The 23360-nt window shown below is 47.2% G+C and overlaps 1 protein-coding gene across 1 annotated transcript in view; it reads left to right on the top strand.

Annotated features, from left to right (window-relative positions):
* Nucleotides 1-23360, top strand: part of SNTG2 (syntrophin gamma 2) — a 150360-nt gene that overhangs the window by 74712 nt on the left and 52288 nt on the right. The window contains exon 10 of the mRNA XM_089922505.1: nucleotides 8822-8949. Coding sequence (XP_089778631.1) covers nucleotides 8822-8949 — 128 coding nt within the window. The remainder of the gene's footprint in view (nucleotides 1-8821; nucleotides 8950-23360) is intronic.

Raw genomic sequence — 23360 nt, 5'->3', positions numbered from 1 at the left:
ATTATTACATGGCTGTGGAACGTAACCTATGAGCCCAACCTGCAAATTATCAAGCTGGATACAGAGAGCACACGAACAAACACAAATTACATAATACTCCCTTCTCATATGAAGCCATTCTTGATAATCATTTTAACCATCATGTTTTATTCTAAGTATTTTTAAAAACTGCAGTTGATACAGGCACACCTCACTTTATTTTGCTTTGCAGATTCTGGGTTGTTTACAAGTTGAAGGTTTGTGGCAACCCCACCCAAGCAAGTCTGTCCGTGCCATTTTTGCAACAGCATTTTCTCACTTCATGTCTTTGTGTCACATTTTGGTAATTCTCTCAATATTGTAGACTTTTTCATTTGTATTATGTTTGTTATGGTCATCTGTGATCGGTGATCCTTGAGGTTACTGCTGTAATTGTGGGGGGCAGGGTCACAAACCTCACCCATATGACAGTGAACTTAATCGATAGATGTGTGTGTGCTGACTGTTCCACCAACTGGCCATCTCCCCATCTCTCCCTCTCCTCGGGGCTCCCTATTCCCTGAGACACAATATTGAAATTAGGCCAATTCATAACCCTACAGTGGCCCCTAAGTGTTCGAGTGGAAGGAAGAGTCACATGTCTCTCACTTTAAATGGCTGAGCTTAGTGAGGAAGGCATGTCAAAAGAAGCCGAGATAGGCTGAAAGTTTGGCTTCTTGCGCCAAAGAGTTAGGCAAGCTGTGAATGCAAAGGAAAGTTCTTGAAGGAAATTACAAGTGCTACTCTAGTGAACACACAAATGATAAGGAAGTGAAACAGCCTGATTGCTGATACGGAGAAGATGTGAGTGGTCTGGATAGAAGATCAAACCAGCCACAACATTCCCTTAAGCCAAAGCTCAATCCAGAGTAAGGCCCTAACTCTCTTCAATTTTGTGAAGGCTGAGGCAGGTGAGGAAACTGCCGAAGAAAAGTTTGAAGCTAGCAGAGGTTGGTTTGCGAGGCTTAAGGAAAGATGCCATGTCCCCATAACATCACAAGTGCAAGGCGAAGCAGCAAGTGCTGATGTAGAAGCCGCAGTAAGTTAACCAGAAAATCTAGCTAAGGTAATTAATGAAGGTGGCTACACTAAACAACAGGTATTCAATGTAGAGAAACAGCCTTCTGTGAGAAGAAGATGCCATCTAGGACTTTCATAGCTGAAGAGGACAAGTCAATACCTGGCTTCAAAGCTTCAAAGGACAGGCTGACTCTCGTCAGGGGCTAAAACAGCGGGTGACTTTCAGTTGAAGCCAGTGCTCATTTACCATCTGAAAATCCCAGGGCCCTTGAGAATTATGCTAAATCTACTCTGCCTGTGCTCTGTAAATGGAACAAAGCCTGAATGACAGCACATCTGTTTACAGCATGGTTTACTGAATGTTCTAAGTCCACTGGTGAGACCTACTGCTCAGACAAAAAGTTTCCTTTCAACATATTACTGCTCACTGACAATGTACCTGGTCACCCAAGAGCTCTGATGGAGATGAACAGCAAAATTCATGTTGTTTTCAGGCCTGCTAACACCCATCCATTCTGCCCATGGATCAAGGAGTAATTTCAACTTTCAAGTTTTCTTATTTAAGAAGTACATTTCATAAAGCTATAGCTGCCATATACTGTGATTCCTCTGATGGGTAACGTCAATTGAAAACGATCTGGAAAGAGTCACCATTCTAGATGCCGTTAAGAACATCTGTGATTCCTGGGAAGAGGTCAAAATTTCAACATTAACAGGAGTTTGGAAGAACTGTTCCAAAACTGTTTATAAAATTCTCCTGTTCTGGGGAGAATCAGTGAACACCCAAAGGATAAGACGAAGATGCACCACGAAAAACCAACCCAGTATATCTCCTGCAAAAATAAATATCCTGTCACACTGAAAAAATAAGGCATTTGTTCTCAGGTGCTGGGCAGCTGGCAGTTCCACACAGTGACCCTTGAAAAGAGAGAACATCACAAGTTAAGTACCACCTGGGGACAGTGGAACTCAAACACAGTGCATGGTCCTGCTGCGCTGAGAAGCAAAAATAAGGATGTAGGGCTTCTGAATCAGCTAGAATCTGGGCGACAAGGCACCAGAGAGTCATAACCCGAAGAAGGTGGCAGAGGGGGAGTCAGAAGATTTGGGGTGTTGGGCCTCTCCCTGGCTGAATGTAGGATACCCATGCACAGGGAAATACTGTCAGTGCCCACCCAGGAAAGGCTGCTGAGGGGTAGGAGCAAACAAAGATGCTAGAGGTCAAGCAGTGGTGATGAAATTGCATATCCCCTTTGCCCGGAATGGGGAAGATTTACACCCCCCCCCCACGGACATGGCAGCTGAAACCCCAGAAAGGCTACACCTTTATCGCTGAGACCACATTAAACCTGTCTTAACAGAGTCCAAAACCAAGCTTTGAAAACATCTGCAGAGACAACAGAGTTTGGGGCTGATTCCTCTAAGTTACAGAGTTTAGTAAACAGCTTAGATTTTCCAAAAACCCACCTCAACAAAGCTTAAAACTTCCTAATTTTAAGGTGCTTAAATAACTGAACTGCCTGTTGAAAAAAAATCAGCTCTTTAGAGGAAGATAATATAATCCATAGTCCCTGCCTTAGGTTACAATGTCCAGTATGCAATCAAAAATTACTAGTGATGCAAAGAAGCAAGACAGTGATATAAAGCTAAGAAAAACTCAGTCAGTAGAAATAGACCCCACATGATGTTGTATTTAGCCAACAAAGACCTTAACACAATAGTTATTGATACCTTCAAGGCCTTGAGGAAAATATGGTTTTAATGGTTGAACAGATAGGAACTCTCACTAAAGAAACTGAGATTTCAAAAATGAAACAAATGATAATTGTAGAACTGAAAGTGCAATAACTAGAATTTTAAGAAAAGAAAAAAATCTACCAGATAGGCTTCATATGAATTAAAGATGGCATAAGGCCTGGCAGTAAACTTGGAGACACACCAACAGAAATCTGCCCATCTGAAGAACAGGAAAAAGACTGAAAAACAAGGGAGCACCAGTGACCTGTGGCATAACTCAGTGGACCAAGGCTATGTGTACTTGGAGTCCAGAAGGAAAATGGGAACGAAGACAAAGCTGTATGAATACAAAGAAAACTATACATCAGCAGATCCCAGTCAAACTGTTGAAAGTCAAAGAAGAGAAAATCTAGGTAGAAGCCAGATTTTTAAAAAAGACATATTATTTACGTAGGAGCAGAGAAATGAATGAATATCTATTTAGAATTCTATATCCAGGGGAAAATATTCTTCAAAAGTGAGGGGATACAAACATTTCAAAAGAAATTTAAGCTGAGAGAAAATATCACCAGCAGACCTGCACTACCCAAGATACTAAAATATGCTCTTCAGGCTGAAAGGACAAGACACCAGATGGAGACTTACACATACAGGAAGAAGTAAAGAGCAGCATAAATGGTAAATAAGTGGGTGTGTGTATAAAATATCTATTTTCCTTATCATAATTTCCTTTAATTATAAATACTTCAGAGGACAAAATTATGAGACAGTAAAATGGAGTTGATAATGTATGTTGAAGTAAAAGATGTAGCAAGAATAGCACGAAAGATGGGGTCAGGTAAATTGAATTATTCTGCTGTAAAGTTCTTGTATTATTTGTGACATGAGGTGTAGGAACAGTGATGTGTCAGATGGGAAGTTTGCAGTGATACAGTATAATAAATAAGCATTGATAAATTAAGAATACGTATTATTCCTACACCTAATGAGAAGATAAAAGAGAATAATGAAAAAAAATTGATCAACCCCTTAAAAAGAGTATGTTCAACAGAGCAGAAAAATCAAGAGGAACAAATAACAAATAGGAATTAAATAATAATTAAACCTAGTGACATAAGAATTACAATAAATGTAAATGGACTAAATGTTCCAATTAAAAGGTACAAGTTGTCAGACTGGATTTCATAAAAGGAAAGGCCCAACTCTATGCTTTCTACTGAAATTATAATTTAAACATAAAGATGCAAATAGGTGGTGATTAAAAGAGTGGAGAACATATATTTTATAAACAGAAACCGAATAATTGTGGCTATATTAATATCTGACAAAGTAGTCTTTAAGGCAATGAGTGTACAAAGAGGAATGTTGCATTATGATTAAAAGACCAATTCATCAGGAAAATATAATAATCCTGGATGGAGTTTGCACTTAGTAACAGAGCTTCCAAATATAAGAACCAAACCTGGCAGAAATGGCAGAAACAGACAAACTCACAGTCATACTTGGAGATTTTGATACTCTTTGCTCAGAAGTTGATGGGACAAGTAGACAAAACATCAGTAAGGAGATAGAGGATGTAACCAACCTTATGAGTCAACTAACTGACTCACAGCGCACTGTGTCCAAAGTCTGTAGAATCAACGTTCCTTTGAAGTGAACATGGAACATTCATCAAGATGGATCACATGCAAGGCCATGAAAGACTGTTCAGGGCAACAAAGGTTTATAGAAAACTTAAGTATTCTGTAATTGGTGAATCCTGTCAAAGAAATAATATGTCAATTTCACAGACACTTTCAGAAAATAGAAGATTTGATGCATCCCAGCTAACTCTATGAGGCCAGAATAATTTTACGAGAATCTTTCAAAGGCGTTACATGTAAAGAATATTACAGACCAATGACCCTCATAAATGTAGATGCAAAAATCTTCAAATATATGAACAAATCAAAGGAAGAATAATGTGTCATGAGCAAATGAGGTTTATCTGAGGAATGCAAGCTTGGCACCCAAATTTAACATAACACAGCACTTTTATTTATATTGTTCTTAAACTGGGAATGATTCAGATCTCCTTCAACAGGTGAATGGATAAAGACATCCTGGCACATGCAGACAGCAGACTACTACTCAGGGATGAAAATGAATAATCTGCTGGAATACGCAGTAATGAGGATCCTCTCACAGACCTCCTGCCGAGAGAAGGAAGCCTCACACACAAGTATGTCCTGTATGATTCTAGGCATAGAATACTCAAAGTAATCTATAGTGACAGAAGTCAGATCAGTGGCTGCCCTGTGCAGGAGGGGAGATGCCTATACACAGGCGCAGGGAACTTTTCTTGGTGGCTGGGGTGGAATTATTCTGTATTATAATTTAGGGCTTGGTTGCGTGAGATGGATACATTTGTCAAAACTCATCAAACTGTGCACCTAAATCAGTACATGTCATTATACGTAATTGACGCCTCAATATAGTTCAGTTAAAAATAGAAGAATAAAGTGGAAAGTCCTCAACCATTCAAAGTAGAAATGTGGCAATACCTAAAAAGTTGGCTTCAAATTTCCTAGTTAAACATCAAGTATTGAACAGTGAACATTTTTCATGGAAAAGATGACTTGAAGACGTATCCCAGCACCCAAGAAATGAGACAGGTGAGGAGTGGAAGATGCACAGGTAGAGCGTTTGAGAACAAGAAGGTCCACCCTCACTAGTTTGCCACTTGTATTTGTGACGTCAGGGAAAGCGTGATCGTGGCTGTAGTGCAGCATCCTTGGCTGACACTCCTTCAGAATCCTCTGTGGTGCGTAGCCCTGTGCAGGCAGTGAGTTCCACGGGGTGCGTCCCGTCATGCTAGGGATCCCAAAAATCAGGTGAGATGCTGTCCCACGAGGTAGCACCTCCACTGAGCCATCTCAACTCTGAATCTCCAGCTCAAAGAAACTAAAGTGTCCTAGAGTAAACGGTTCTGTGAGTTGATGGGTCACATATAAATGTTTTAGAACCAGGACGGCCTTCTTTTCCTCACTCCTCTGACACCTTTGACGGCATCATACATCATATGGAAGGAAACACGACTTGTCCCTCCTCCTCTAAAATCGATGTCTTGGGTGGTGGGTAGTAGTAGATGGTGTCGTAAGACCCGAGTTTCCCGGGCTGTGCCGCACGATCAGGAGAGCTGACGGGTACAACCCACGGCGTTTCGGTTCAGGTGGGGGGACCACGCCTCATGAGCTCTGCAAGCTCTAAAGCTGATGTACCATTTCGGGCTGAAATTAGAATCATTTGCTTCCTGCGGGTGATGAGCTCCCCTCAGACGCGGACTTGCACGCACAGGGGAAGCCTGCCCAGCCCTTGAGCGGCCCCAGCCTTGACCACAGGTTCTGGAAGGTCTGTCTGGGCACAACTTTACTGGTGTCCCATCAGGTGCGGGAGCTCCGGGCTCCCGCAGTGCTGGGGCCCCCAGTCTGTTTTCCCCCAGACCCCGGGGCTCGCAGCTACAGAGGGCAGGCAGCTAGTGTCCTGCAGCCCATGGCAGGAGTCCAGGGATGGAGCAAGCTTGGAGGGGACCCCAGCCAGGCTCCTCCTCCTTTCCCAGGCATCCCCTGAACCCACCATCAAGGAAGCCATGTGAGCATCACAGAAACCCCCACTGATCCACGGAGACCTGGTGTCCTCCTTCAGCCTCAAGGTTCTCAGGATTATACAAAGTATTTTTCCAGAGGAAACACTGGTCAAATCTGACATGAAACTCTGGGCTTGTCAGTGGCCCCTGAGGTAGAAGATTTCTAAAGCAGAGGGAACAAAAAGCTTCCTTTAAAAAGTTGTAGTCTGTTGCTAAAATGTGCCCCATAAGTTATGAAATGCAACCTGATTTTATAAAGGAAAAAATTGTTTTCCTTAGTGGGGAATCGCTTTTTATCCTACATTTTGAAAAGCAAATTTAAAACGATTTTATTTAATAACCATATTCTTGTGCTCATTTAAATACTGCTCATTATATACGGAATCCATTATGACATTTTAAGTGGTGGTTTTGCAGGATTATTCTCATAACTCTGACTATTGATGCCTGTTGTCGCTTACAAGTTTGAATCAGTGAGAGCAGCAAACCGCATTCAAAGAAAATGCACAAAAACGTTATTCCTGATGAACTCTGATACCTTAAATGGAGTGTTGTGAATGCAAATAACAGTGATAAAACTCAGTGAAAACTGATAACTGAAGACATGCCGCAACGTATAATAAATCATAGCGAATTCTTACACGCAGCAGCAGTACATGTAGGCAAACGGGTATCTCAGTAAAGCCAGTATGAAATCCATAGAAAGTAATAAATCTGTAGGCCTTCCAGTGCTGTGTCATGTGTACACCAAAAGCAAATATTCTACCGGACACTAGAACATAATGCAAAAAGATGACAATAAATGAACATTAATAAAATCTAGTTTAATCTTCTAATGTTACAGTAACTTTGCTTTTGAGCTATTGGCCGTGGAATTAATAAATTTAAATAAAGAATGTTATGAGGACAACCCAAACCCAGCCTCTGGTTGCTTGGAGTCCAGGCATTGGCAGGGCTGCTCCTTCCAACGGCTCCAGAGGAGGGTCCTTCCTGCCCCCTCCCGCTCTTGGTAGGCGCCCCCCACCACGGCATCCTGGTCGTTCGGCCATGTGGCTTCCGTCTCCGCCTCTGCCTTTACAAGGCCCTGCTCCCTCCTGTCTGGGTTCCCCTGTATCCCTCTGGTAAGGATAGATGCCACAGCATTGAGGGCGCCCAAATAGTCCAGGTACATACCCTAAATTTAATCACACACGCGGGGACCCTTTGTCCAAATAAGGTACCAGGTCCCGGGATTAGGCCCCGATGTGTTTTATCCGGGGGTGGCCGCTGTTCGGCCTGAGACAGTCAGACACTAGACTCATTGGGAGTTTGGCCTGGAAGGAATCCTCACCGTAAGAGCGGTTTCAGGTCTTGTTGGAGTCTTAGAGTGGAGGTGGGTCCACAGCATTCTAGCACCGCGCGTCCCACGCAGCCTTAGCCGTCCCAGTAAGAGACCGTTTCCAGCGCTCACCATTGCCGCCCTGCAGGCCCTGCTTTCCTCAGCGAGACCCTTCCCGCATTCCCGACGGCCCCTGTCAGGACAGCACAGAAGTGGCCTCCCGGAGCTGGGGGCCTTTCCAGCGCTCCCAGGCAGATCCAGCTTTGCCGTCCTAACTAGTGCGTCTGTTTGCCTGTGCCCCGGGGACTTGCACCTTGCTCTGGCTGCCCGTCCCTGAGCTAGAAGGTGCTGGGAAAACCCGCACTTGTGGCTGGAAGCCACGGCTGCCACGAGGATGCTTCCGTGTGAAGGAAGCCGGCATCCCGTGAGGCGCGGCCGCGCGGGCTGGGGCTGTCTTCTCTGAGGGGGCGAGACGGGCCAGTGTACGACCCTGTGACTAACTGGGCGTGCGCGGTGTCCTGTCTGGCGACCTGGCTGTTTGCATGGCTTCATTCAGGCATTCAAGCGTCTTCCTCTTCCCTGCAGGCCCCGCCGAGGAGGGACCGGGCCACCCCTCCCCACGGGCTCCCTCTCTGCTCACCTTGGACGGACAGTGGGGACTTCGCCACTGATGAACAGGCAGGGTCTTGTGACCTAGGCACCCGTTAGCGTGTCGTCAATATTATTATGTATTAAACTCGCTCTGATTTGACCTTCCAGGTGGACGTGGTCGTTCACAGCCTTCCTGGACTCAGAGCCTTCGTCATGTCCCTCAGGTTCCTTCCAGCTTTAGCCTCTTTCCCCGTCCCCTTCCCTGGGACTTTTCTGTCTTTGGAGCAGTATGCTGTGTAAAAAATAGAGGAAGAAAATCGTTTACGTTGAAATAGAAGAGCCGTTCTTTCTTTCCAGAGCTTTGAGAAAATGATCACATGTGCTTTTGCAGCAGCTGAAATGTGTTTCATTTGGGTTTGGGGGATGTGATGTCTGGGCCCGTCGGGGCCTCCCCCTGTATTTGGTGCCTCCACCTGATTCTGTGACCGTTGATTCTCGTCTGTTTTGCGCAGGCTCCGTCCTCGCCTTCTTCGCCCGTCGCTAATGAGCCAAAATATGAGAAGCGCTGGCTGGACGCCGTGTCCCTCCCTCTGTCCATGGCTCGGGTCTCACGGTGCAGAGCTGGAGCACAAAAAGTAAGGTGCGTGACCGATGTCTGGAGTGGGAAGCGCCGATAAACCCCGAGGTGCGTGTCCTTGTCTCCAGCTGGATTTAGCATTTGCAGAAATGATCATAATCGTATTAAAAGTCAAGCATCGTAAGAAAACACTAGTCAGAGCAGGGGCTGATCTGTGGTCAGGAGGGCTCTGTCCGGCGGTGACTGTTCATTCTTCTGGGGCGTAGTCATCAGAGGAAGAGATCGTACCTTCAGTTTGAGCTGTTCACAGCATTGGATTGGAAATGAGACTGTAGTCTTCTCCACGTTGCGCACAATCACAGAAGAGCCATCTAAACCCCACGGGCCTCCTTTTCTTCATTAATAAAATAGAAGGTTAGACCAGCGCCAGTGTTCAATAACTGCTCACTAGTTTTCGAGCCTGGTTAATGAAGTAATTTCGGAGTTTCACCTGTAAAGTTTGTGTGTCCCTCACTGTTTTGTGGAATAAGGTAACATTTTTCCCTCTAAGTCAGTGCAGTGTGTCATCTGTGGCCAACCGTGCTGTCCGGTCACTGTGGAAAGGCTGAGAAGTAGGTAGGTGGTGAGTTTCCTTTCATTCTCAAGAAGGTGGGGAGAGAACCGTGTGAACAAAGGAAGGGCGCTCGTTGTCCTGGAATTGAGTACTTTCTTGATGAGACACGTGTGCCCACGGAGGCCGTGTTCGTGTGGACACAAAGCCTCTGGAGAAGGCGCCCCTGGGTGGTCACACGCCCCCCCTTTGCCCTGGGAAGTGCTGTCAAATCCTAAGAGCAAACCAAAGGTTTCCATGTCGTTTTATGGAAACAAACATACCTTATTAGCTTTGCTGACTCTCTCATGATTTTAATGTGGGCAGGAAGATGCAAAAAGTAAAACGAATGACGAAAATTCTGCATTTCATTGAGTGTGTTTGTCTGACTCACATCAGTATTAACGTGCACGTTTAGAGGGGATGCTGTCCCCTCCCCTGCCCTGTAGCCCTCTGGTCACACATTGAAGAGGAGGGGAAGAGGACAGGAGGCCTGGGCACGTGGCCTCAAACAGCCTGAGTTACTTCTGCAGCTCCTGTGCTCTCTCCCGAGGGACCCTCGCTCTGGGGCGTGCAAGGAGCAGGTTTAGGAGTTGCCAGCTCTAAACCAAACGCTTTTTAAAATCTAAAAGCCAAAGCTCTAAACTATAGCCTGGGGAGGATTTTTAGGAGATCCTCTGAGTGGATGAAAACAAGTGGGACGAGCATGTCAGAGGTCAGCGTCCTGGGGCTTCTGTCATCGTCCAGTTGTAGGACCAAAATTTGTCACCAGCTGCTCTGCGGTTTCCTTTTTTGGAAAGTGCAGTAATTCGGCCGGTGATGGCTGAGGTTCCTTAGTTTTCCGAAAACGTTTCAGAAGATTCTCTAAAGAGTAGACACATATTTAAACCTAACATTTGAGATGCGCATTGAAATGATAAAACTCAGTTGTAGTGAGTATGACGGTTCCCATGTCCCGTCGCCTCCGGGGCTGCAGGGTTGTCCTCTGCCGGGGGCCGCTCGCACCTGTTCGCTGTCAGGTGGACGTTAGTGTCAGCGGTTCTTGGGCACAGTGGGAACTAAGCTTTTACATAAGTTATACATCACTATTAATGAAGGTCGAATCATTGACTGCCCAGGACAGGAAAAGATGGTTCCATAAGAATTTGGGGGAGAGCATCTTGATATGAAACGAAAACAGGCGTAAAAACAGCACGATGCCCGGTGAGGGTGACAGCCGACTCCTTACAAAGTAGGGCTGCTCCTCGAGTGCTCACGTAGGAAAATAGACCACGTCTGCAGACTCTGGGAAGTAGCCACGAGACATCACAGATTCCTCAGCAGAAGCTCGTGCTTTTGGCTCTTAGGTAGTTGTTAGCACATTTCTCTGACACTGTGAGGAGGAAAGCATGCTTCCTGGGGCGACCGACGGTTGTGAAGAGGGCGAGAGTTTTCTGAGCAGGACCCTCTCCGTTTTCCATTGCTACATAACCAGTTAGTGCAAACTTAGCTTCAAAAGCGCGAGTGTGTCATCTCACAGTCTCCACGGGTCAGCTGGGCTGTGTGTGCCGGGGTCTCCAAGCCGATGCTGGGGTGTGACCGGGCTGCGCTCTCGCCTGAAGCCGGGGCCCCGCCCAAGGTTCTCGCTGGTCATTGGCAGAATTCAGGCCCTCGAGTCTGTAAGGCTGGGTTCCCCATCTCCGTGCTGGCTGTCACCCAAGTTCCAGGCCACATGTCCCCTCCCCTACAAGGCGGCAACAGATGACCTCTTGGTCATGGAATCTGACTTCCTGTCTCTGACCTTCAGACCCAGATGTGAAGGGCATGAGACCACGTCGGGACACCTGGATAATCTTCCTAATTTAAAGCCAGCTGATTTCAGGTCTGAATTACTTTTGCAGAATCCCGCCTGGCAACACCTAGCTTTGTGTCTGACAGAGTAACTGGGTGCAGCTGCCTGTGCCCTGGAGGCTGTGGTCTGAGCTTACGTGCAGGGCGTGCTCAGACCCATCTCAGGAATCTGTCCTTCGAAGACGCACTGAGCCTCGGTCTGCGGTCGGCTGTGCTTTCACGTCCCCATGACGAGTCCGGTTAGGGTCCCAGACCTGGACTACACAAGGTGCCGGCTTAGTGTGTGTATTTTAGGAAGCTGAGGGGTCGGGACCTCCTTAAGAACAAGAGAAACGTGTGCTTGCCAGACACTCAGTCCAGCCACAAGGGAGCTTTTACGAGGCAGCCTCAGACCAGACGATCTAAAGCCTGGGGCTCTGGACTTGGGCGAGAAGAGGGGAGGCGGATGGTGTGGAGGAAAGAACAGGGTTTGGAGGGAACCATCTCTAATCCCGCATTGCCTCTGGGCCTCTTGGGGCCACGTGACCTGCCCTCAGGGAGCCCCTTCCTGATAGCCAAGCGGGCAGGACATGATGTGAATTCTCCACCGCTTCCTAAGATGGTTTATGGAGAAAGCGTAAAATAACATGAGGTTTAAGGGAGCTTTTAAACCCCTTTAGAAGTGTGCTGCCAGGTGTGGGGTTACCGTCATTGTTAACTGTTTGTGGGCTGAGGAATATGCCTGAACGGGAGGAAGGAGACTCAGATCCGAGCGATCGCTGCCGAGTCGCAGGCTCACCCGCGCCGGCGGATTCTTCACACGAGGCGCTGCTTTCTGTGCTTCTGCTCAGATGGGCCCTTCCCAGGGCTCTTGTTCTATGTTGGCCTGAAAAAGTGTAAGGAGTCACTTATCTTCCTTTTTCCAAAGGGACGGAAGGAAACTAAAGCTTTAGTTCTATTCGTCCCACATCTTTCGTATTTGTGAAAATAACAGTGGATGACGCCTTTTCACTGACAGTAATACCCCATTTGGCTTTGGAGGAGGTCCCCTTATTTCAGAGTAAAGAGCATGGAAGGGACCAGACGGGCTTTACAGCAGCCATACTGGAGACATATTGCAGATAAGCACATTTTCAAAAGTGATGCTACAAGTCAGAACTATGCTGGTAAACACTCTGATCTGTTTTGCAAAGGATGGCTTCGTGCTTAGACACCTGTGCCAAAACCCGCTCTCCTGTAGCTGGGAGATCCTCAAAGTGCAGCTCTCTTGATGCCAGGGGTAGAGCAGAGCAAGGGAGACAGGATCCCAGGGCCGTGGGCGTCTCCACAAGAGGAAGGGCTTCTGTGGGGTGGGGTTCGTGCTGGGGGGGACCATAGCAGGGTCAGGAGCTCAGGGTCTGCTCTGCACTGGCTCGGAGAGTGGGCCCCCGGGGTCATCGTTGAGTTTGACTACATCCAGGAGGATGCAGGGTGGGGTGTCTGGGAGCAGGGCCGGGCCTGTCCTGGGGGAGCACCGTCGTCAGGGTGGGATGAGGGAGGGTCTTGGTGGCTGGACATCCTTTGTGTTTCCGTCTGCTCGGGCAGGATTTAGAGCCCTTTTCTGTCTTGTTCCTGGAGTTCGGGGAGAGCCCTCGCCTGCTGTGGGCGGGCTCGGAACTGTTTATGTTCAGCAGAAGAATCCCACAGCCGGTCTGGGAGCTGTCGGGTGTCAGTCTGGAACGGAGCACGACCCTGTGGTCCTTCCCCAGCCCCCGTGTCCTCCACCTGCCTTTTGTCTGTAGAAAAACTTTAGTCAAAGAATACGTTTAATCAGATAAGTGAGAAAATGCAGAAGCAAAGGAAAACAAATAGGACAAAATAATAAGAGTCTAGTCATTAGCAGAGTCAAGGACCTTTAGTCCCTCCTCAAGGGCTATAGATCATATTCTGAGCCATATCCTGGGAGCCGTCTTGTAGACACTGAAACCCCGCCAGTGTCTGGTGGAAGAAGTGAACTCCACGATGACCAGGCTGTAGCCATGACACAAGGTGCCACAATTCGGAGACTTGGCCTCAAGGGAATGGGAACAAACCGACCCTGGAACCGAAGAGTAACTGTACTTAAGACAGTCAAGATGATGCTGGTCAGAGCACGGCAGCACCAATTTCAAGGTGACCGTCAGAGCAGGCCGTGCTGTTTCTGCAGGGAGCCCCTCCCTCCGTCTATAAAAGCTCTTGCCCACTGATTGTCAGAGGGGAATGGGGGGATGTCGGCCTTTGGACAGGAGTCCACCCTGCCCTGAGGTTGCCAGCATCCAAAGTAAAGCCAACTTTCCTTTCCACTTTCCTGGCCTCTTTATTGGCTTTTGAGCAGCGAGCAGCCGGACCCCACTTTCAGTAACAAGGCTGCTGTCTTTCTCAACTCACTGTGTCTTTAATTTTTTCTGAAATTTCCATCGTGGGGAGAGAAGGTTAGGGCGTGTGTGCTTATTAAGAGGGAATGATGCCCTTCTAGGAATGTTCCCCAAACGTCCGGGCCCTGGCCGCGCCCTGCACACGGGGTGTGGACGGCCTGGGAGCACGAGGTGGGCCAGCTTCTCTGGGGCAGGAGCTGCCTGGTCGGCCGTGTCCGCAGAGTCGCGGGGAAGCCCGGCCTTGCGACAGGGTCATGACGGGACAGTGGCTGGGGTGCCAGCCGGGCTGTGGCCACTGCGGAGGGCAGCCTGAGGAGGAGAGCCCGCTGGGGCGGCCATCCCGCTGTGGGTGTGGACAGAGGACGCTGCCCCCAGACGCCGGCGGAGAGAAGTGGGCCTTTCACTTCACCGTGCGTTCCTGGTCCTTGACCACCGGCTTTAACCCCGGAGGCCAGCCTGCCTTCTCTGTGATCATCTCCAAACCACGGGCCACGTGAGTCGCCCCCGTGTAGACGTGCTGCCCTGGGACGGTGGCTTCTCACCACGGCCGGAAGGCACGGCGGGTCTGGATGGTCCCCGGCGGGAATGGTGACCGTCTAGGTCGCTGTCCGGCCCTCTGGGGCCGGGGGCTGCCGGGGGTGCCGCTGCTGACACGTGGAAGCCTCAGGGGCCTCCCTCCGCGGCTCGTGGCAAGCGCTGCCCACTTGACCGCCGAGGACCGCCCTGGAGCCTTCCCTGGTCTGGGCTGCTTAGGACTCGAGCTGGGCGACCCGCACAGCCAGGCCCCTCCTGGCGCAGCCGGCGCAGAGCAGCTCCGAGTCGCCGTCTTTGGTGCAGGTGGCAGGGCTCCCGCTTCTCTTCGCTGGGTCTCACACTTGTCCCCAGCCCGCCGTCCCACACGTGTGGTATCGAGACTTATCCTGGGAGATGCTCCTTGTCTCTGCTGGATTCGCTGCCTCAGAGAACGTTTTCTCTCTCTCTCTTTCCCGGTGCATCCAATGGCAGTTTCTCAAAGTAGCACCTCTTATTTTACCTCCGAGGATTATCCATGGTGACCGTGAGGGGATCAGAGCCCCAGCTACTGAGAGATGCCGCAGAGCCTCAGCCCTCGGCTGTTCGGGCCTTTTCTTCTTATCCGAGTAGGGTTGGTGTCATCACAAGTCTTCCCCTTGGAACGTTTAATTGATTTTCCTTTCCTTTGTGTATAGAAATTTAATAGGCCCTCAAAGTTTGAAATGACAATAAATAGGAGGGCGTTTTAAGGTGGGAGAATGGCGTCGCTATAGACGAGGGGCCTCCTGTGGGTGCCCTGCGTTCCCAAGAGCATCTCCAGGGTTGGCTGTCGCCTCTCTCAGACCCTCCATCTCCACCAGCTGCTGAGGGATCACATGTCTCTGTCCTCATTTCACCAGCATCCCTATCGTCACAACAAAGCAAATGAGCTGAAGTGACAGAGTTTCCTGCTGCTGAGAGGAGAGGGCCTCAGGGACCTCGTTCTACCGGATCAAACTACCCCGGGCACAGGGAGCAGGCAGGCTGCTGTCTCTAGGAACATGTCCCATTGCTCCTTAGATACTGACCCCAGGCTTGGGGGTGTGCAGGGGAAGCCTGCTTTTTATGAATTCGGCCAACTTTCTAATTACTTTTGAGGTCACACTCTCAGAAACTGACCCAGTTCCGTCTGCATTTCCATTCCTGCCTCTACCTGGCGGGTGGTCCTGGGCATGCATGTGACTCTTGACTCTTGACCCTTGACCCCATGCCTTGCCCCGTCTGTCAGTCAGTCTGCTTCCCTCCTCTTCTGACAGCCGGCAGCCCCCTTATCCTTGTGGCCCCCGCTCTGTTCTTACCCCGAGACCACGGCTCCTTCCCCAGACTCAGGACCAGCGCTCCCAGGGCTTCCTGGTGGGGCAGTTACCAGTGGGATTGTCCAGGTTGCAGGATGCTTCCAGGGCTTCCTGGTGGGGCAGTTACCAGTGGGATTGTCCAGGTTGCAGGATGCTCCCAGGGCTTCCTGGTGGGGCAGTTACCAGTGGGATTGTCCAGGATGCAGGATGCTCCCAGGGCTTCCTGGTGGAGCAGTTACCAGTGGGATTGTCCAGGATGCAGGATGCTTCCAGTCATGTCTAAGGGGGTAAAATACCGTCCTGGCTGAGTGATGTCCTGGCATGGAGATTTGTTCCTTCGCTGCACTCAGCCCGGCCGCCAGACTGGTGTTGGGTCTTCGGGTTAGAGTTTGCGTTTCCAGTGTCTCCTTGAGATGCAGTGTTTCTGTCTCAGAAGAAAGATCTAAGTGATGAAAACTCGAAGTGCAAAAAATGGTCATGTTACTGGAGTCGTGGAACCGTTCCAGCAGACTTAAACAAACGTGTTTAAAACAAAGCATCAGGTATTGAAGGAATGAACTCTGCAGAGTCCTAAAGGCAGGGTCTGTGTGGTTTTACTGCACAGAAGAGGTGCCGGCAGTTTTCACGAGGTGGCCTGATGTTACAGTTCAGACTGTGGGAGACCCGGCGAGTTCCGGGGTTCCAGGATGGGGTCCTGCACTGCTGCCTGGAGAACCACTCACCCTCCTGGTGTTGGCCACCTGAGCCCCGTCTAAATGTCCCCTAAGAACTTGGAAAGATTGAATCTCCACCATGGAGCTTGTGCAGGAAACATTCCTTAACCACCATTTAGTGCCACGTGCTACAGAGGGGAAGAAACCTCCTTTCTGTCATCCAAGTGTTGATATTCTAGCAAACAATTAAGTTGGAAGAAAAATTTAGATGTCCAAAAGCTGTGAGGTGTTACAGTGCAAGGGTGGGAAGGACCGTCGGACCTGGTGGACGCAGGTTGTTAGAAGGGCCTTTGGGAAGGAGAGATGCAGCTCTGAAGGACGCAGAGCACACGCGGATGTGACGAGCAGGGGTCGCTGGCAGGGGGGCCACGTGCACGTGTGTGTGGACACGGGTGTGCGCATGTGTGCGCGCATATACATATGTATATACACTCACACATTTATACATATATCCATAGGGTTCACAGCTAAAAACATTACTTCTGGCTAATTTGGGAAATATAAATGTGTGGGGAAAATGTTAATACGTTAAAATTCTACCACGAGATAAAGCTACATTATCACCTTATGTTTGTATGTTTGTCTGGGCTTTTCTATGGAGAGAGAACATCGTGGATGGGTGTCTGGACGTTGGGATTTAATGAGACTTTTGTCCTGTCGGTGTGCATAGTGCGTACCCACTATTCCTTTATAATGAGACCAGGGGCTTATTTTTCTTTTAAAACATATTTTTGGGACTGCTCTGATGTTGTTATGCATACATCGTTGTTCACATTACCCATCATTTCATTAGAATAGGTAGTATGGTAAGATTATGGAATGAAAAGGTTAAAACGTTTTAAGGCCTTTAAGACATTTTGTCAAACATCTAATTTACCACCAGAAAGTTCATCCCCATGTCCATTTCTCTTGAATAAGTTCTTAAGTTAGCTTCCTATGGAATAAATAAGAAAATATGTTTAAAAATCAATTTATTATGCAAATAAAACTGAAGGTTGAAAAGTGAGAAAGTATTAACCAATGAATCCATTGCCTGACACCAAACTTGCCTATTTCACAAACATCCATTGATTCAGTTGCTTTCAGGGTCGAACAGGCTCTTCGTTTAGATGAAAACAACAAGGGTTAAGTAGTTAGAAGTATGGATTTGAATGTAGAAATAAAGGCTAATGAGCACGGGGAAACTGGAGGGCTGTGTGGATAAAATGTGCATTTTTCAAGGAAGGAATTGTTACTCAGAGCACTCCCCAGTGCAGATTATAGCCTTTCAGGAAGTTCATGTATTTTCACCCAGTAATTCAGATTTTCCTAGTACATAAATCAGCAGACGAAGAAGTAGGAACTGGTTGTAGTGTTTGCTCCACATGGCACCTGCTGTAATGTTATGCTGGATCAGCGGTCACTCCCATTAGAATGGCCCCCCGTCGACTTTGAAGGAGGTATCCAGGGATTTGAAAGGTTTGCTTCATGGAAGTGAAAGCCTTCGAGGGCTGATTAATGCCTCCTGGACACAGAAATCCTGAGGGAAAGACAAAGAAGATGCAGAGAGAGATGCAGTGTCTGTTATGTCTGATTTCCTTATTCATAGGATAAAGCTGCAGGTTCCATTATTCAAAACGGTTGTAAAAAGAAAACGTCAAGACTTAGAAGTGCCAGTGATTTTAGCCACCTACGAATCTTTTAGAATGTGTTTTATTTTTATAGACAATAAAGATATTTCTCTGTTCTTGACTTACACTATTTTGAATTTGTTCAAAGCAGTTTCAATCATTATGTAAAGGGGAATTTTCAAATGCATGATTAATTGTTCAAACATGAAGAATTTAAGAATATAAGGAAGATGACTGCACAGGTTCTGCAAACATCTCTGACAAGCACAGGGCCTGGGCTCTCTGTCCCACTTGCTGCCTGTCCCCGTGCATTGAATACATGTATAATATTCTTATATTTATGTGCACGTGTGCCGGCTGCAGCGCTGTCGCTCCACCTACCTCGCCGACCTGTCCCCACGGCCCAGCGAGCGGTCCTTCAGGTGCCTGCTTTCAGAGGAGGAGGCCGCGCCCCTGGCCGGGTTGGGAGGACAGTGGTTTCCGTATCAGCGGGCAGTGGGCATGGGAGGTGGGAGCCTTTTCCACCGTGCTGCGTGTTCTCCAGCACTTATTGGCGCGACAGGTATTCTAGCATGCCTGCTCCGTGCAGCTCTGCCGTAGATGTTGCAGGCTGAGGGTGTGCAATGAGCAAACCCAGGAGTCTGTGCTCTCTGGAAGCTTCCCGTCCGGCAGGAAATGCAGGCAGGAAACAGGCATAAGCTCAGACCAGCAGGGAGACCTAGGTGAGGTGGTTTTACCTCCGCTTTCTTTCAGTGGGACCCCTGGGAGGGGCTCCGCCATCTGGCTCCGGCGCCGCCCACATGGGACCCTCCGCCCTCACACCTCTCAAGCCCCTGCTCCATGATGGGCGAGGGGCTCGGAGGACTCGGACCTGGTCTCAGGATGGTGATCGGGGTGACAGAGGAGGACAAGTTGGCCTTCGGGACAGCACGAAGGAGAAGTTATCTTTCTTTCCTGGACTTGCTGGACTTTTGTTGTGCCTGGAATCTTCCAGGAATAGTGACTTTTTAATAAACAGACTGATACAGGGAGAAGGGTGCCTGCATTTAAATTGGGTCTCTTTGTTACTGTTTAATATGGAGTCCTTAGAGATGCTGCTGCATGGTGGGGAAGCAGAAAGAAAATATTTCTCTGGCTTCCATGAAAAGATAACACACGTGCCACAGAGGCAGGCTTGAAATGTGACATGTGAATGGCAGTTGGGAGATGTTTTTCAAATTCTGAGGAATATGCACGTTTTTCTCTCATTTTGTCTGGTGAATGTTCATAACTCTCAATGTGAGTAAAATAAACAGACACCGACCCTTCAGCTTCCAGAGCAGGGGGGCTTCAAGTTCACCAGAGCAGAGATGCTGTGTGCAGTCAGTCCTCCCTGGATGCTGTCCAGGTGTAAAGGGTCAGGATTGGCCGGAACCTGGGGGCCTGGATGGCCGTGAGCCGTGACTCGTGGGTAAGAGGTTCCGTGGGTCATTTTGGAAGCTCGAGTGTTTTCGTTCCTTAAAAAACACACAACGTGTTAAAAAGATGATTTATAAACTTTGAGTTCCTTTTCTCCAATGTCGAAGCTTTGAGGGGCAGTTAAGAATGCTCAGTACCTGGAGCCCGATTTGGGTCATGCTGGAATTCCACGGCACAGCTGAGGTCGGTGTGGGAAGATTGTTGCCATAGGACGCGGACGTGGGATGCAGACGGATGTCCAGCGTTAGGCCTGTAGGATAACTGAGATGAGCTGTGGGGTCACCGGCAGCCCCCAGCAGCTGGCCCGGCCAAGGTACTGACGCAGAGCGCCTCAGGAGGGACTGCGGGAGGGTCTGGGCAGGGCTGGGGGGCTGGCGTCTGCGGGGGCGGGAGGAGCAGCAGGATGCTGGGGGGAGCTGTCATCTGAGGAGAAGTGGAGGGGGGTGAAGGGGCAGGAAGAGAAGATGCAGACCCCTCCTCCTCCAAAGGCAGTGCAGACTCAACATTGAACTTTCAGTTCCTCAATCTTCTAATAGGTTAAGATACACGTACTTTGAATCTTATTGGAATAGATTTCTTTTGCTTAGCCAGAAACTGTGAATCAACTCATTTCCTACGGTATGAAACTGTCTTACCAGTTTTCTCTTTGAAAATCAAAAATCCTCTCAGGGCTCGAAGGAATCCTGGAAGCAGGTAGGCTTTCCAAAGGCACGGGCAGGGTCATTTCTTCCCTGGCCCTTGACAATGGTGTCTGGACTTGGCTTGGTTTCTACCCGGGAAACTCACGCACCAAATACTCTACCTTCTCTGGGTGTAGGTTTTACTGCTGATTTTTTAAAGCTGACACGTGACCTCACAGAGCACGCTGAGTCCCGAGCAGCGAGTACTCTGGGATTTCTAGTTCTGACTGTGACCTTGACCATAGGATTAAAGTCCTGAGAATCCTGAGCAAATGCCATGACCGTAGAACCATGAGGCAGGATCCGCCTGTGGACGGGGGAGGGACGTTGTAGGGGAGCCTGAACACCGCACACGTGAAAAGCTGAGAAAATAAAACCTCAGAGTCAATCAGGAGACATGAATGTCCATCCATCGTTCGGGCATACACGCACAGAGTTTGTATCATTGCCTCTAATTAATATGACTTTTGTACAATAAGCCAAAGTACGAATTTGTTTTCATACTCTGTTGGTACGTTGGCATCTGTCTTCAGCATTCGTGCCAACACTTTCACCGTTTCTGCTCATATAATGTTTAATTTGTACTGCTTTGCTTGACAGATAACCTCACTGGTAGCAATGTTTGTATAGGATCTGTGGGTTTGGTATAGCCATATTTACGTTACCCCACTCGTTTCTCCCAATATTTCCATTTGTGGTATAATTGGCATTTCAAGACCCGTTGTGTAGACAAGGATCTTTTAAAGGTTAGGCGTCTAGCTTGTCTCACACAGCTGAAGCATGAACATGCTGGATTCAAATCTCATCCATTTTCCTCAGAGAGCCGACTGTCTACACCCCCTACATGGGCTTTTGTAGAAGCTCTTCATCAGACTGAGAACACTCCCCTTTAGTCGTAGTTTGTTGAGTGTTTTCTAGCATGAAAGCATTTTGGATTTTGTCAAGTGCTTTTTCTGCATCTGTTGAGATGACTGTGTGATTTTTTTTTTTATTCTGTTGCTATGATGTATAACATTTCCAGATGTCAAACTGACTGAATTCCTGGGGTAACTCCCATTGATGGTGGTATATAATTCTTAATAGATGTTCCTGGATTGAGTTTCCTAGTATTTCACGGAGGATATTTGCATCCATATTCAAAACAGAAATTGGTCTGTAGTTTTCTTGTGATGACTTGTGGTTTGGGTATTAAGGTTGTATTGGCCTCAGAAACTAATTTGGGAAATGTTCTATTCTATTTTGGGGAGAGTTTGTGAATAATCGTTATTAATTCTTCTCTGAATGTTTAGTAGAACTCAGTGGTAAAGCCATCTGGGCCTCAGCTTTTCTATGTGGTTAGTTTTTTGGTTAAAAATTCAATTTCTAAACTTGTAATATTGTCTATTCAGATTTCTCCCTGAATCAACTTTGGTAGTTTGTATTTTCTAGGATTTCATCTAATTTATCTCATTTATTGGTATACAATTGTTCAAGGATTCCTTTATGATCCTTTTCGTTTCTGTAATATTGATGGTAATATCTCCACTTTCACCTCTTATTCTAGTATTTTGATTCTTCTTTCTTTTTTCTTGGTCCATATAGCTACAAGTTTGTCCATTTTGCTGTTCTTTTTAAAGAACCAGATTTTGGTTACATTGATTTTCTCTGTTGTTTTTCTCTTCTCTGCTTCATTAATTCCAGCTCCAATCTTCATTATTTTCTTCCTTCTGCTTTCTTTATGTTTTGATCTTTATTTGTAGGTATATATACACATATGTATTTAAAATCATTAAAGAAATGTAAATGCTTAATTAGAAGATACTCACATACTATAAAAGAAAGGGAAAGAGGAACAAAAAAGATTTGAGACACGTAGAAAATGAAAAGTAACTTGGCAGACATAAAATCTAACTATACCAATAATAAAATTACATTTGCACGATTGAATAATCCAGTTAGAAGGTGAAGATTTTCAGACTGAGTAGAAAAAACAAGATCCAACTGTATTCCGTCTTCAAGAGACACACTTTAGATTCAGAGAAACGAATAGATTGAAAATAAAAGATGGGAAAAAATATACAAACAGCAAACACAAGGATGGAGTAGCTTTACTAATATCATAGAAAATAGAATTTAAAACTGAAAATGTTATTAGCAATAAAGAGGGACATTTTAAAAAGATGAATGTTTAAACATCAGGAAGATAGAGCAATTATAAACATATATGCACCTAAAAACAGAACACCAAAATACATGAAACTATAACAGTATTGAAAGGCAAAATAAACAATTCAACAGTAATAGTCAGAGGCTTCAATACACCAGTTTCAACAGTGTATGGAAAAACCAGGCAGAACATCAGGAAGAAAACAGAAGACTTGGACACCACTGTAAACCAAATAGATATGGCAACATTTGGGGACCCTCCGTGCAGTAACAGGAGACCTTTTCTTCATTTCCTAGTTTGAGTGTCAGAGGTTCTGACAGTTTCTCTTCACTCCTTCTTCTGTCTCTTACTTGGATTGCATAAACTCTATTGATCTGTCTTCAAGTTTGCTAATTCTTTGTCAGTTGAAACCTCCTGTCAAGACTCTCTAGTAAAATTTTTTTCCGTTATTATACTTGTTCACCCTAATACACTCATTTGCTTCCTTTTGTAGCTACTGTCTCGTTACTAACATTCTGTATTTGAAGTGACGTTGTCATTGTACCTTTACTTCTTTAAGCAAGCTTTCCTCTAGTTTCTTGGACGTGTTTACAATGACTGTTTTGAAGTCTTTCTGCCTGATGTGACGTCTGGTCACCTCGCAGACACCTTCCGTGCCTGCTTTTCCCCAGGCGGCGCGTCGCACTGTCCTGTCTCCAGCAGCTCCGGGTGCAGGTCCTCACCCCACACCCCTGCCTGCGGTTTGTTGTTTATTGTTTAGTGACCGGCTGGATCATTTTAGTGAAGTCTGGGCACCGCTCTCCCCGCAGTCCTGTTAAGCCTGAGGTTGATTTCTTCCTGTGACCACACCCGGCTGTTCAACTTCACTCATTTCCAGCGGATTGGTCTATCATTTTCAGCAAAGCTTTGTGGTGTAAATGGATCGGCAGAATATTCCAGTCAAATCTGAGTTCCTTTGAAGAACTTCTGACCACAGGAGAGCTCCTGCCAGCTGTTTTATTCTCAGGTTTTCTCCTGAAAATTAGCGGGCCAGCAGTTCAGCCTGTATTCATTTAATTTATGAAACTCTTTCTAATCTCCTTTCACCGTTTTTGAAGTGCCCGTGACCTTGAACTTCTCCACATTTTACTGCAAATGAAGTCACTTCCTGTGGAAATTGACCAGGAGCTGTAGGTTTTGTGGCCTGTCCCTCACCCCCTCGCCAGGTAAACTTTCTGAGCCGGGGCTCT

The sequence above is a fragment of the Delphinapterus leucas genome, chromosome 13 (assembly GCF_059928025.1).
Source record: "Delphinapterus leucas isolate spDelLeu-1000000601 "Yukka" chromosome 13, BTC_Dleu_Yukka2, whole genome shotgun sequence".
Taxonomy (NCBI): Eukaryota; Metazoa; Chordata; class Mammalia; order Artiodactyla; family Monodontidae; genus Delphinapterus; species Delphinapterus leucas.
The sequence above is the reverse complement of the archived record's forward strand: the minus strand, read 5'-3'. Positions and strand labels throughout refer to the sequence as shown.